This window comes from Octopus bimaculoides, chromosome 10 (genome assembly GCF_046866305.1).
Source record: "Octopus bimaculoides isolate indiv1 chromosome 10, ASM4686630v1, whole genome shotgun sequence".
Classification (NCBI taxonomy): Eukaryota; Metazoa; Mollusca; class Cephalopoda; order Octopoda; family Octopodidae; genus Octopus; species Octopus bimaculoides.
The window spans coordinates 65,945,044-65,960,011 of NC_142937.1; the positions used below are offsets into that span (position 1 = coordinate 65,945,044).

A 14,968-nucleotide genomic window follows, 5' to 3' on the forward strand; every position below is an offset into this window, starting at 1 on the left:
TGGTTGGCATTAGGAAAGGCATCCAGCTGTAGATACCATGCCACAACAGATAGTTGGAGTACAGACTGCTTCCTGCTAGCAAGCTCCATGTCAAAGCATCCAACCCATGCCAGCATGGGAAGCAGATGTTAAATAATGATAATGACGAAGACCACATTTCGGCTGTTGTATGCTCCGGCCTTCTTCAGGTATCTTGCGATTCAACTTAGTTCCTTGCCTGAGATTGAACTCAGCACCTCTAGGTGATTGCACTGCATTATCCAACACCTTTGTCCAAAACTCTATGCCCATAGGCAGTAACAGAATGAATCTTTAACCCTTTAGCATTCAAACCGGCCATATCTGGCCCAAATATTCTACCTCTTTTTTGTTCAGTGCAGCCTCTCACGTTTACCCTACAATGCCATTCTGAAACTAAAACATTTACATTATCAAAATTGTGAAGCTTTGAGATCATACATGATTAATTCAAAACAAGTTACCTGAATGCTAAAGGGTTAAGGCTTAAAAACCTCCATTGATGTCTTCTGTTGGCACCATACCGATTGGAGGATGCAATTCTGTATTTCTGAGGTGAGGAGTTTATATCATGTACACTGTTTAGTTGGACTGGTGTCCTCATCTTGGTTGCTGCTTTCACTATGTTTCAGCTGTTGTATGCTCCAGCCTTCTTCTGGTGTCTTGTGGTGAGGATATAGTCTGTTTCTATATATTTACTTGTTTCAGTCATTTGACTGCAGCCATGCTGAAGCACTACCTTGAAAGGTTTTAGTCAAACTAATTGACTCCAGGATTTATTTCTTAAGCCTAGTACTTATTCTGTTAGTCTCTTTGCCAAACTGCTAAATTACAGGGGCGTAAACACACCGACACCAGTTGTCAAGGGGTGATGGAGGGACAAACACAGACACAAAGACACACACAGATATATGCATATATATATATATATATATATATATATATATATGCGCACACACACAGGGTGTGGTGAATAAACTATCATCTAAATTATGGAAAAATGAAAATAACTCTATAGAAAAATGAAAATAACACTGACATCTTATTTTAACAGAGATGCTTACCAAGATTACATAAAAATATCTTGAAATACTAAAGAGTAAACTTATTCAATAAAATAGCTTCAACCACGGCCTCCAGATGACTTTGGAATCTCCTGCAACTCTTCTGGATGGTCTCCTTGTTTAAGTTGGTGAATGCTGCCATAATCTTTGCCTTCACTTCATCTTTGATGTTACAAGGAGTTTTGTTGGTCTCTCACTCATCTGCATGTCACACATAATCAAGGCGGTTGCAGTCTGGGGAGTTAGGTGGCCAGATGTTAGGGGTGATGTAGTTTCAGAAATTGTTTGACAGTCATGACTGGGTTCTCCTGCTTGTGTGGAAGAGTGCTGTTCCCAGACATAGGGTCTTCCAGCAGCCACCCTCTTGACCCAGGGCAGCACTACCTCCTCCAGGCCTTTGATGTAGGCCTATGTGTTGAGTGTGAGACCGTGTGGGAAGATGAATGGAGGCATAACGTCGCCATCACTAGTGATCACTCCAAACACCATGGTGTTGACTGGGTGTTTGATTTTTATCACTCACATTACATGTCCTCAGCCTGACACCCAAGCACTCTGAAATGTTCGCATTGGAGCTTCCGGCACAAATGCTAAGCAGAACAGCATGTTGTTTACAAATTTCTGGCAAAGTGAATTGCATCATGTTGCTGTTTTTCTCACAGACGGTGCCCAACAACAATTTACCTGTCACATCCTCTGTGTGTGTGTGTGTGTGTGTGTGTGTGTATGATAGGCTTCTTTCAGTTTCCGTCTGCCAAATCCACTTACAAGGCTTTGGTCGACTGAGCCCGGAACCATGTGATTTGTTAGGAATGGTAAGGGCATCCAACTGTAGAAACCATGACAAATGGAGTCTGGTGCTGCTCTCAGGCTTGCCAGCTCCCATCAAACCATCCAACCCATGCCAGCATGGAAAATGGACGTTAAATGATGAGACAGAAAGAGGAATGAAAGATGAGAGAAGAGAAAAAAAAGAAAGGAAATTATAACAGGTGAGTGGGGTACAGGAGATTGTGTGCAATGTATACAGTTGTGAGAAAAAAGATAAGCAGTCTATGTAAACATTAAAAATGTATTGTGAAAGCAATGAACAAAAGTAAAAATAACAAAAGAAGGACAAGTTTTAACAATTTTTTTATTAAAGTGATTTGTTGGGTAAGGCTGGAACAGTGCAAGAAGATATAAAGTAAACTACTAAAATAAAAGTAAACAAATTGATGTTGTAGTTTTACCTATTATTTCTATATTTCTGGTCTATGACCCCTTCTTCAGGACATGCAGAACAGCAAGGAATAGTCTCACTGGCCTTAGCCAACAAGTCTCTTTAATGTAATATTGCACAATGCTTCACCAAAACTACTCCATTTTAAACATTTTGTTTGCTTCTTAAAAATAAGGGGAAGAATCTTGATGTCTCTGAAGGAAAATAAAGGAGGAATATGAAAAAGGCAAAGTGGGAGGTGTGATGTTCGAGTGAGAGTGGATGTGTTTGGGATGTGGGGGTGGGTGGGGTGTTGAAAGGGGGGAAAACAAGGGTGTAGGTGTGCTGGGAAAAGGGAGAGAGGGTTGTGGAAGAGGGAGATATGCAGGGATGGGGGGGGGGGGGAGAAATGAGTGCAGTTTGCATTAGTTAATGGAGATGGTGAAATGGATAAGTTTGGAATAAGATGGTGGATGAAACAGACAAGAGAGTGAGCAAGGAGAGAGTAATGCCCTTAATTCAATCTTTACTTATCCCACTTATCAAAAGTTAAATATCTTTGATGCTGCTTATTAATCTAGATTACTAACAAGAGTTTGGTGTGTGGAACAAGATAAAATGCCTGATATTTTATTTATTCTTCTTTAGACAAATATTTTGCATTTTTTCATCACAATCTTGTTGATGTTTCTAGAGAGAAACATATAACTTTCTTTTATAATATCCACACATAAATACCTTGCCAACTTGTTAAATTAATAGTGATATTTGCAAAGAAAATCTGTGCTTGGTTATGAACATGTAAACTGAATACATGATACAGGTGACATTAAAAAGAAAAAAAATAGAGAAATAAGTTAGATGTTGTTAGAGAGAAATAGTGGTTGAGGTTAAACTCAAAAATTTTGAATAATTAAGTTAGTTCAATACTTGAAAGTCTGACTTTTACGACTTATTCAAGCAGATAGAAAAATACAGCATTGCAGAATTATGCAACCCTACCTTTTATAGAAACACTTAGCACTATTGATTTTTTAAATATAAGCACACACACACACACACACACACACACACACATATGCATTGGTATTAATTCATTCATTCATTCTTAAAAAAAAGTATGCTTTCAAACAAGTATAGAAGAGGTATTGTATTTACACTTTGCATCAGTAACTGAACAACAGCCCTGAAAATTTTAATAAAACATTTAAGTAATCTTATGCTGTGTTCATTAAAAAGAGTTTCTTGTTAAATAAACTGAAACATGAAACTTCCTATGGAAGTCATTATCGACTACACATAAAAAATCTCAAAAATGGAAAGGAATTATTATCTTTAGACTTAAGTTTTCCTTACATTAAGATATTTGTTTGAACTGCCATTCTTGAATATATTCATTCCAGAATTATTTTCCTTTGGCATGTTGTCTTTATTTTCATTGAAGTTTTGGTTTCTATGTTAATAAATGCCAGAATGAAACCATATCAATATATTTGCTGGCTCAGAGAAAACTATGTATTTCTATATGAGAAATTAATATCTTTATATGCTGTGATTATATCACAGTCCAGCATTTTTCTCATTGAATTAGACAATTTACCTATCAGCTAAACAGAGTAGCAAAAATTAAATCTGATAATGTTTATAGGGGAAACAGTTTTCCCAATAAAATAAACGCCTGCTTCAGTTTTAAATGTGAAAATAAAACTTGGTCACTAAATATGGCTGGCTTAGTATTACTGCACTTTTGATTGAAGCAGTCGGCACATGCTTCCAATATTTGTAATTAGGCTCACATTCATAGTTATCATCAACTTAAACATCATACTAATATGATTACCATTACTACAAACATCATTGTCTAAATCTTAATGCTGCCAGTTAAAATACATTTACATAACTTCTTAGCGTAGTAATATCAAACTTACCAATTTCATTAAATCTATAATAACAGTAGTGGTAAATGTTAATGATGGTAGGTTTTCAACAGAGTTTATGACCATTTTGATTTGATACGTAGATGGAGCTAATAATTTAAGTAGTTGGCTGATGGTTTGGCAGAATCATTAGTGTCTGCATACATTAACTCATTGTATTGAGTTCAAATCCATAGCTTTATTCTTCCAAGGGCTATAAAGTAAGTATTCAGGTGGTTATAATTAACTGTTCCTTTCCAAAAACTTATCTGGCTTTTTGCCTATGTAAGAAATTATTAATTTAGGTGATATAGGTTACTAGTGTTCCTGAGAGAAGTGTGAAAATTATAATTTTACACTTCTGTTATTTTCTTTTCCAAGATAGTTTCCTGCATAGATAAAAAAAATCATCATCATCATTACTTAACATTTGTCTTCCATGCTGGCATGGATTGGTTGTTTCTACACATTTACTAAGACATATTAATCCAAAATTTTGTGATTGAATTTGCTATTGTTTCTTTACTACTTGTTTACAGCGAACTAACATTAACCTACCTTCGCATACTGTTATTTCATGTATTGTCTTTATGACTTCTCTGTTATACACATTGTACTCCTTCACAGTGACACCCCTTGTAATTTTGTAGTCACAGTGATGTTAAGATGCCTAACTCCTTAATAATTGCATGATCATAAATCCTAATTCTATTGAAGCTGCTGTTTTGTGTCCTTAATGGAGTTTATCTCTGTGGTCTTCAACATTCCCATCTTACTCCAAGGCTGTATAGTTAAGAGCATCCATGTATGAAAATAACTGTTCCAACACTGTGCAAATGCCTTAGATTTGCAAAACAGTAATCCTGTGAGAAAATGAGTGAAAAACAATAAAACAAATACAAAACCATTTCCCTTTACTCACAGTTCTCTCTCCCTCCTAAATTCATTCTTTTATATCTCACTGACAACAGGCAAGATATATTCCCATCTGCAGCTTACTGCTTTACTTTTTTACAGATCTACAGCTGTGTTGCTATTACAAGACATGTGATTTTTGTTATAGTCATTACTAGATTTGCTGGCCTGGCAACTTTTAATAAATGCATCAACAACAGTACTTGTAGACTTTGTCTTGTTTTTGCATTTTGGGTTTCTTAAATCTTCCTTTGTCCCATTTATTTCACATTTTCTCAATTTGTTCTTACATTTTTTAGTTACTTTATTATATTTTTCTCTTTGGCTATTATAATAAATGTAAGATTTCTGAAAGAAAATTATTAAAAATGTTTTCATAGTTTTAAAACATTTTCTTCTAAATCTTACCCTTGTTATTATATTCAGTAGATACTAGACTTTATAGAACATTAGCCAGAATATCTTTTTCAGTATTTAGCTTCATTTGTTTTAAGTTCAGTCCTGCCGGTGTCAGCTTTATTTTTCTTCCTCCTCCAGGCTTTATGATACTACCAAGTTTCAGCTTCATTCCAATGGAATGAAGTATAATATTCCAATGCATGGACTGTGATGTAGTGGTAAATGTTTGATGAATAAAGTTGGCGAGTTTTGGTTCCTAATTGGAACATCTTCCTTTAAAATGGAGAAGACTTAGACTCAGTAAGGAAATCTATTCTGTAACTGAATCAGTCCAATGTAGCAATCACAACTTCAGTAAACTCTCTCCTAGTTTGTTACTAAAAGGTCAACAACAGTTTTTAAAAAGAAGTGTTAGGATAGCTTGTGCTGCAATAAAGATGAGATATCTACAAATCAATACACTGAATGTTCATAATCTGCATTAGCAGTTTCCTAATGTATAGGTTTCTGATTCTTAATACTGAATAACAGAACAGCTTTTTCACTTGCATTACTAAAACCCACTGAAAGAAATGCATGAAACTTCCATTTCTCACATCCTCTATCCTACAAAATATAATTTCTGATTTCATGCTATCTATAAGGTATAGATTGTTAACCTATAGTCATCTTGAAAGACTGAATGTGTTTGTAGTATGGATTCATTCCTTCTAAGTAGAAAATTTAATATCAGTTCTTGTACCCATTAAACAAAATGACTGACTACATTTTGAGGTCACTGATGGTAGTCTGTGTTGGCACAAACCCATATAAATATATTTATATATATATATATATATATATATATATATATATACACACATCCACACATAGATATATGCATACATATATACACACACACACATGCACAGGGGGCAATAAGTATATTGTCACCATTTTATAGTTTTAATTTCACGCACACACAGTTTGGTTTTGATTTTGTCAACTACACAGTATAGTAGGGTCAGTTGGGCACTGTCTGTGAGAAAAATAGCACCATGATGCAATTCACTCTGCCAGAAATGACATACTGTATTACTCGGCATTGGTATCAGAAGTGATAAAAATCCAACGTTAAGTCAACATCATGGTGTTTGGAGTGATCACTAGTGATGGCGACATGCCTCCATTCATCTTACCACATGGCCTCACTCTTAACAGTCTACATCAAATGCCTGAAGGAGGTAGTGCTGCCCTGGGTCAAGAAAGTGGCTGCTGGAAGACCCTATGTCTGGTAACAGAACTCTGCAACTACATCACCTGTAACATCTGGCTACCTAACTCCTCAGACTGCAACTCTTTTGATTATTATATGTGGGGTACAGTTGAGTGAGAGACCAACAAAACTCCTTGTAACACCAAAAATGAAGTGAAGGCAAGGATTATGGCAGTATTCATCAACTTCAAAAAGGAGACCGTCCAGAAGAGTTGCAGGAGATTTCAGTCATCTGGAGGCTGTGGTTGAAGCAATTTTTATTGAATAAATCTACTCTTTAGTATTTCGAGATATTTCTATGTAATTTTGGTAAATATTTCTGTTAAAATAAGATTGTCAGTGTTATTTTCATTTTTGCATAATTTAGACGACAGTTTATTCACTGTACCCTGTGCATGCATACAACCACACACACACACACACACACACACACACACACACACACACACACACACACACACACATCTATTTTCACAGCAAGTCTAAAAATATGCTTAACTTGAGGATTGTAACTTTATTTACAACTTGAATCTTATCTGCATTGTTTTAGTGCTCCCAATAATGCACATGATTATAACTTGACTCTGTTTTGTAGATAAGGTCAGATCTAGTCCAATTAACTATATCTTCTTAGCACACAGATGAAAGTAACTGAACCCCCAATGACTGTTTTAACAAAAGTGAAACTTATTGATAAATCAGTTTGATCCTTCTTTATTGCTGCTGAGAGCCTTTTGGCTTTATCATGTGCTTTCACAAAGCAGTTAAAAATATGATCACCACTTTGATACAAGAGCCTAAATAAAACCTTAAAAAATGAAAGAATAATTTACACATTGTTTATTCCATGTAACTATCTGCTTTCTACACGCATATTCTCTCTCTCTCTCTCTTTCTCTCTCTCTCTCTTTCTCTCTCTCTCTCTTTCTCTCTCTCTCACATACACACACTTGACCATTGTCTACATTACAGGGTGTATCAAGTAGACAGTAAATTACAAGTCTCCTTACTAACACACCCTGTCTAGCTCCTTTCCGTCATGCCACTGGTAATGCACACTTGCAGCAAAGTGTGTAGATCTTGGTGTATGTTTATTCTTCACCATTAAATCTATATTTAATAACATAATTGCTAAAATGTAAAAGTAAAGTGTAAATGAATCTCTCTGCTCGTTTCGACAAGAATATTTTAGTTGTCAGAATCACGAATACTCATTGCTGAAACCAATAGACACACATTTACTAAGACATAAAATAATAGACTCACAATTTTACCATCTCTCTTGTATGTATGTGTGTATTGTGCGTGAGAAGACCCGGCAAGCCAAGTAAGATCGTTGCCAGTGCCCCTGGACTGGTTCTTGTGCGGGTGGCACATGAGATGCACCATTTTGAGCGTGGCCGTTGCCAGTACCGCCTGACTGGCTCCTGTAGGATTTTCGAGCGAGATCGTTGCCAGTGCCCCTGGACTGGCTTGTGCGGGTGGCACATAAAAGACACCATTTCGAGCGTGGCCGTTTTCGTGCGGGTGACACGTAAAAGCACCCACTACACTCTCTGAGTGGTTGGCGTTAGGAAGGGCATCCAGCTGTAGAAACTCTGCCAAATCAGACTGGAGCCTGGTGTTGCCATCCGGTTTCACCAGTCCTCAGTCAAATCGTCCAACCCATGCTAGCATGGAAAGCGGACGTTAAACGATGATGATGATGATGATGATGATATATATATATATATATATATATATATATATATATATATTAATCCGTGTGCGGGTGACACGTAAAAGCACCCACTACACTCTCTGAGTGGTTGGCGTTAGGAAGGGCATCCAGCTGTAGAAACTCTGCCAAATTAGATTGGAGCCTGGTGTTGCCATCTGGTTTCACCAGTCCTCAGTCAAATCGTCCAACCCATGCTAGCATGGAAAGCGGACGTTAAACGACGACGATGATGATGATGATATATATAGCATATAGTACTCAGTTTCTCTGGTATCAAGTGACAAATGACTGAGAAAGTAGGTTAGAACTCTTGATTCAAGCCCCAACCTTTGTACCAGGACATGAAACTCTCAAGGAATGAAATAACAAATTGAAATATGAAGCAGAATATTGAATTGTTGTCTTGTCCCCTCCCTTCTATCTTCCTTCTGACTTCATCTGCTTTCCATCCAATCCTCCCCCTACTATTTTTATTCTAACTGGGAATCAGATTTGAAGCGATTTAAGATTCTGGAATTGATGCAATATGCTATGATTAAGACATGTTCATACACAAATATTGAACACACATGTGTATTTTCTCCCAAACACATGCATGCAGGAATCTTAAGGCTTCTGCCGTATACACTCAGATAATACATACGCATTTATAGTCACACAAACTCTGACATACAGGTCTAGAACTTGTTTCAGTTATAGACTCATAAATAAGTTTATGTAATGAAAATACATCCAATGTTAATTACACATTTATATGTCTAAACGTTACAGTCTTGTTATAAAATAATATAGGAATATGTTTAGATAACCCGAATATTATCATTCTACAGCAAGACTAAATGTTTTAAGCATATAAATGTATCGTTAACATTAAATATTCTTTCATCATGTTGAACTTTTTCATACATTTGTACATATACACAAACTTTCACTTACACACATATATATATATATATATATATATATATATAGACATATGCATGTGCTTGCACATGCACACAAACATAAGCACACTCCCCTTTTATTTACGTATGTGCTGTAGACTCTTGTGGTTTTTTTACTTCTCTCTCTTTCTGATTTAAACAGCTAAACCATTTTGTTTCATTACAACTCTGTAACCATCTCTTCTTCATGCCAACAATGAACACACATACTTAAACATCTGTATATCCTGACCTGAACATCCATTTTTCTTCACAACTACAAATACACTGATTCAATCAATTATGCATGTGTGTGCCTCTGCATGTTCACGCATGCAACACACACACACACACTCTCTCTCTCTCTCTCTCTCTCTCTCTCTCTCTCAAAAATACATGCACACCCACAGACAAATTCTTTAGGATGTCGAAAATCTTTAAGATGAAAGTACAAGTAAGAAAGGCCAAAAAGAAGGAAAACAAAAGCAAAAAAGAGCAATTTTTTGTTCCCAGGATGACTTAAAAAACAAATAATAGTAATAACGAGAAAGAAATATCTACTGTCAACAATTCTCAAACTCCACCCCTCCACCCTGTCAAAACTGCTCCTTTCTCTTGTAGCTATCGTTGTTCTCTGCTTTAGTTTGCTCCACCAAGCCCTTTTCTTTTTTTTATTGTTTTGTTCTTTTCACCTGCTCTCCTGTGTTATCATTGGCAGCAGCAGCAGCTTCTATTACTTCTGTTCTTTTGTTTATGTCTTTTCTTCACTACTGTCTCTTCCCCCACCACCACAACAGCTTTCTGAATCCAATTTGCACTACCAGTACCATATCCACCGTCTTCCACATGTAGCACGAAACCTTACCATCACAGACACCTACCCCTGCATGTCTTTTACATACTGAAAATATGCACACTCAAAGTATCACGAAATTTGCTCCCCCTTACAAAAGAATGCACATTATTCCTCTCTTGTGCTGTCCTGTTTGTGTCAGTGTGTTTTTTCATTTGTTCATGGGCGGTTAGAGGTAGACCATTTTCTCATTGCATTGTTTCTAAATGTGAAAAGCATTACTCATGAGCCACTCTGGCTTTGGTAGCCTGTACCATGCTTCTGTCAGTTGCTTTTAGGTACCTGTGTAGTCATGGGTAGATTTCAACATCCTCTCAGCTCCCCCACCTCATGACTCAGCAGAACATCAAGGACGTGAGAGCTGGAGGGCAAAAGTGCTGCACCAGCATGAGGCTGATACTCATTTTTTTCTGCTGAGTAGATTGGAACAATGTGAAATGAAGCACTATACTCTTGGACACAATGTGATGCACTGCTTGGTCCAGGAATTGAACCCACAACATCACAATCAGAAGCTCAACACCCTAACCATTAGGCTTTATGGCTTCACTTATGTGAGTATATGGGTATATGTTAGAATAAATACATATGCTGTGTGTGTGTTGTGCAGATACAGTAAGCCATAGGTGTGAAGTGTAAATCAGGATATTAAGCAGTGCATCTCCAAAATGATATGGATGACATAGTGCAACAGTGAAAGGGACATTGAAGTCGTGACTACAAGCGTAATTATTTATGAACTGACGGGCATTGCCTTTCCTTCTCATCAAGCATCAGTGACATGACTCCCCGATACACCAAGATTTGAACAGCTTCATATTTGTGGAAATTTACATGCCAGAAAAAGTTTCATGCATTCATCCATTGTAATCTGGAAGCTGCTGTTAAAAACGTCTTTGACTATGGAATCTAAAAGTCATGTGTCAAGCACATACACATTGTTTCTTCTCAACTTCAGTGATTCACTGATTCACTCTATGTGAATTAGTTTTGGAATAGCTCGGTTTTTCTTTGAGATCAACAAAAGACTTAGCTATAGAAATAAATACAAAGCACAGTCATAGTTTTTAAACCTCAAGGACATTTAACCCTTTTGCATTCAGATTATTCTGTCAGATGTAATGCTTATTAACATTGCTTTGGATTAATCATTCAATATCTTGTAGCTTTTCAATAATTTGACTGTTTATTTTTAGAATGGCATTGTCGAGTAGGTGTGACAAGCTGGATCTCGTTGATTTGAACATAAAATGGGTAGAACATTTAGGCCAGATACGGTTGGTTTAAATGCTAAAAGGTTAAGGATAGTTATTGAGATCCAGATGGGTTCAGCTGCTTAGAGAAGTACTGGTCTCTAATTGTGGAAGGAACCCATGGAAGAGGCAGGCCCAGGGAGACAGGACAAGGTGGTGAAATATGACCTTGAGATGTTGAGGCTCACTGGGGAAAATTGTTGTGCTTGAGAAGATATGTCAAACTAAATGGAAACATGGTTGTGGCCAGTACTGGTGACATGTGAAAGGCACCTATGCTGGTGACACATAAAAGACACCCAGTTCACTGTGCGGAGTTGGTGATGTTAGGAAGGGCATCCAGCTGTAGAAGCCAAGTCAAAACAGACTGACTCCAGGTCTAGCTCTCTGGTTTATTATCTCGTCAAACTGTCCAATCCATACCAGCATGGAAAAAGGGATGATGATTATACTGGAAGGTGTTAACTCTTAGATCAGACGAAATTTGTGGCACCTGGCATTTTTAGAATTTGTATTATTGTCAGGAATCTTGCAGAAACTAATCCAAAGCACATGACAGAGTGTATAGTAATAAGAAATATCTTATTGATACTGTCACACATACTTATTTGTCCGTGTTATTTTGAATTAATTATTCAACGTCTTGTAGCTTTGTGATTTCAGTGATGTGACTTTATTTTTAGAATGGCATTGTAGAGTAGGTGTGAGAAGCTGGACCTGGCTAGTTTGAACATAAAATGGGTGGAGCATTTAGGTCAGATACGGCCGGTTTAAATGCTAAAGGGTTAAGGATAGCTATTGAGATCTAGATGGGCTCAGCTTTTACTCAATCTACCAAGTTATTTCTATCATTTGCAGCAGTAATACTATTACATAATGTGCTCTATTCTCTCTATACTCTACTAATGTTCTATTACTTCGATAACAATTTCCTTTATATAAATCCTATCTTAAGTTATCAATGTTACATTATAATACCTACTTGTAATAATAATAATAATAATAATAATAATAACGGTAGTTTTATTAATTTTTGAAGACTACACATTTTGAAGAAAATAGCAGTGCTTCAACTTCGAATGTTTCATGCTACATCCTCACTTCTCTGTTACTACCCACCAACTCTATTCTCTATTTATCCACTCTACAGTACTCTCCTTGTTTATCCATGTATTTGTCTTTAGTTTTGAAGTGTCAGTATATGATGTTTTTTGACTGCAGTGAGTGGTATGTTTGTTTCTGAACTTGTTTCATTAATATTGAGATAACTAATACTGTTGTTCATTAGGTTTAATTCATAACTCTGCCACTAATCCCATTAAGAGCTTTAAGTGGAATCCACTGTTGCAAGCATTTGAGCCAGGATTTTGCTGAAGATAACTCCTCACTCATGGATTTCCTTTTTATTTTCTTTTTTTCTATTTTTCTTTTTTTGCTCGTGCCTCTCTCAGAGGCCTTGCAAGATAATTAAGTGCCAGACTAATGCCTTTTCTGCCTCTATATTCTCAGTTAAAATCCTTTTAAAAAAAAAATAAGTACTGGGAATTCATTCAATTACATACACACATTTCCCTATAAGTTGCATCCTTGTGTCAGTTGAGAAATTATTATTATTATTAGCACTGCGTTTTGAATTTTGCAGCAAAATATAGTTCCAGCCAAGTACTACATTTAATATAATTGACCAAATCTTTCCTCATGTATATGTCAGAAATAATTATTACTACCATATTTTCTTGTACAATGTGATCTCAAAAATAATGTGGCCCCCAATTTTGGACCTCAAAATCAGTAATATATTCTGTCCTCTTTTTTCCATTTAAGTATAATACTATTTTGTAATTTTGATTTGGTTGCTTTGTATAAAAATCCTCACATTACACGAGTTAATACTTTATACTAGAAACTGACAAACCAAAGTAGATGTTTTGATTATGTACTCACTATTTGACTACTAAGCATCATCCATGTTAAGGGCAGGTTAACATCCCTGGTGGACTTATCTAAAAACAGTCTTTAGGTCTGGTCTCAAAGCATTGAGGAGAGGTAAATTTTTGCCTGGATTGCTTGTAGTTAACATCCATTATCTCCTGCCTGCTAATAGTTACATGAACTTGAGACATTGTAGAATAAAATTTACTGCAGAATGCAACCAAATATTTAAAACCTCTGAGCAGGTAGTGCAGTACATTATCTGCTTGGCCCGCTCTTCCCGAAATGCTCACTTGAAAGTTAATAAAACAGGTACAGATCACCACATACTGTGGTTGAAAATGTTTTTAGATACTTGTTTTACAAAACTGGTGGTGTTTTGCAGTGATATTAAACCAGGGCAGTGGATGGCCAAATTGGTAGAATAGCAGTTAAAATACCTTGTTTTGTTTACTTGTTTCTTAATCCACTTTGCTTTTGTACTTCCAGACTGGTAAAATAATTACCAGTCATGCAGTAGGTTGATCCAATCAACTATACTTCTGCCCCTAAAATTTGCGGCTGTGTATACCTGTATTAGAAACCAATATTAGAATAGTGTGATGGTGATGGACAAGACTAGTGTGTCTAATATACTACCTCACAAGATTTAGTTTGATGTATGCAGAGACAGGATGCATTTCAGTCACAATTTGACTCTGTTGTTTGTCCAACCCTTGCCAGCATGGAAAACAGATGCTAAATAATGATGATGATCGCTTGGCTTCAGTTCAACTTTGTCAGCCTTCTCTCTAGGGTTCATGAAATAAGTGCTTGTAATGCACTGGTATCGGTTCAGGTAACTATGCTCCTCTCTTACAAGAACTGGTCTTGTGGCTCTAAGAAATCACTATTAGAATGGTAAATGATATGTGAGTACATATGTTTTTAGCATTGGTGAACTAAATTTAGTGCAACTGGTGCTGGATAAATAAAGTTGGACTTTAGTGAGGTTTAGTGTTTTTCTAACATTTGATAATTATGTCTTTGTATGTATGCATAAAGATGTGGGAATCAAACAGATTTAATGTATAGTTATTTGTGTTTTGAAATTAAAGGTCTGTGTGTTTTTATGTGTGTGTGTGTGTGTGTGTGTGTGTGTACTGCATGCATATGTACCTATGTGTAAATTGTTTTTAATATCTTTGCTCGCAACAAAATCCAATTTTATTTATTTATTTATTTATTTATTTATTTATTTATTTGCAAACATTTTTAGCTTGATTTTATTTCAATGCACCACCATGAGCTCTTTTGTTGCTACTGCTTTTGTATGCTTTTTTTTTTTCATGCTTATAGATCTGATCACAAGTACACCTATTAATGGGGAGAGGCCACACAGTCCCTCCCCAAATACACCTGTGTTACCTAACACTTTGCCCAGGACCAAGCCTGTGGGCTTGGTCAAATGTGTCGACCACAATGTTACCAAAGATTCAAGTGACACTCCTGCTAAGGCTGGTGAGGCAAGTCCCTCTCT

At 36.4% G+C, this 14,968-nt stretch overlaps 1 protein-coding gene across 11 annotated transcripts in view; it reads left to right on the plus strand.

Annotated features, from left to right (window-relative positions):
- The window catches only part of LOC106879758 (WD repeat-containing protein 47), a 107,982-nt gene that overhangs the window by 58,850 nt on the left and 34,164 nt on the right, over nucleotides 1–14,968 (plus strand). For 7 of the 11 annotated variants that reach the window (XM_089358727.1, XM_052971256.2, XM_052971255.2 and 4 more), the window contains one exon: nucleotides 14,788–14,968. This exon is cut by the window's right edge and continues 152 nt beyond it. The exons of the other annotated variants lie outside the window; for them this stretch is intronic. In XM_089358727.1, coding sequence (XP_089214853.1) covers nucleotides 14,788–14,968 — 181 coding nt within the window. The remainder of the gene's footprint in view (nucleotides 1–14,787) is intronic. 11 annotated transcript variants of the gene reach the window in all.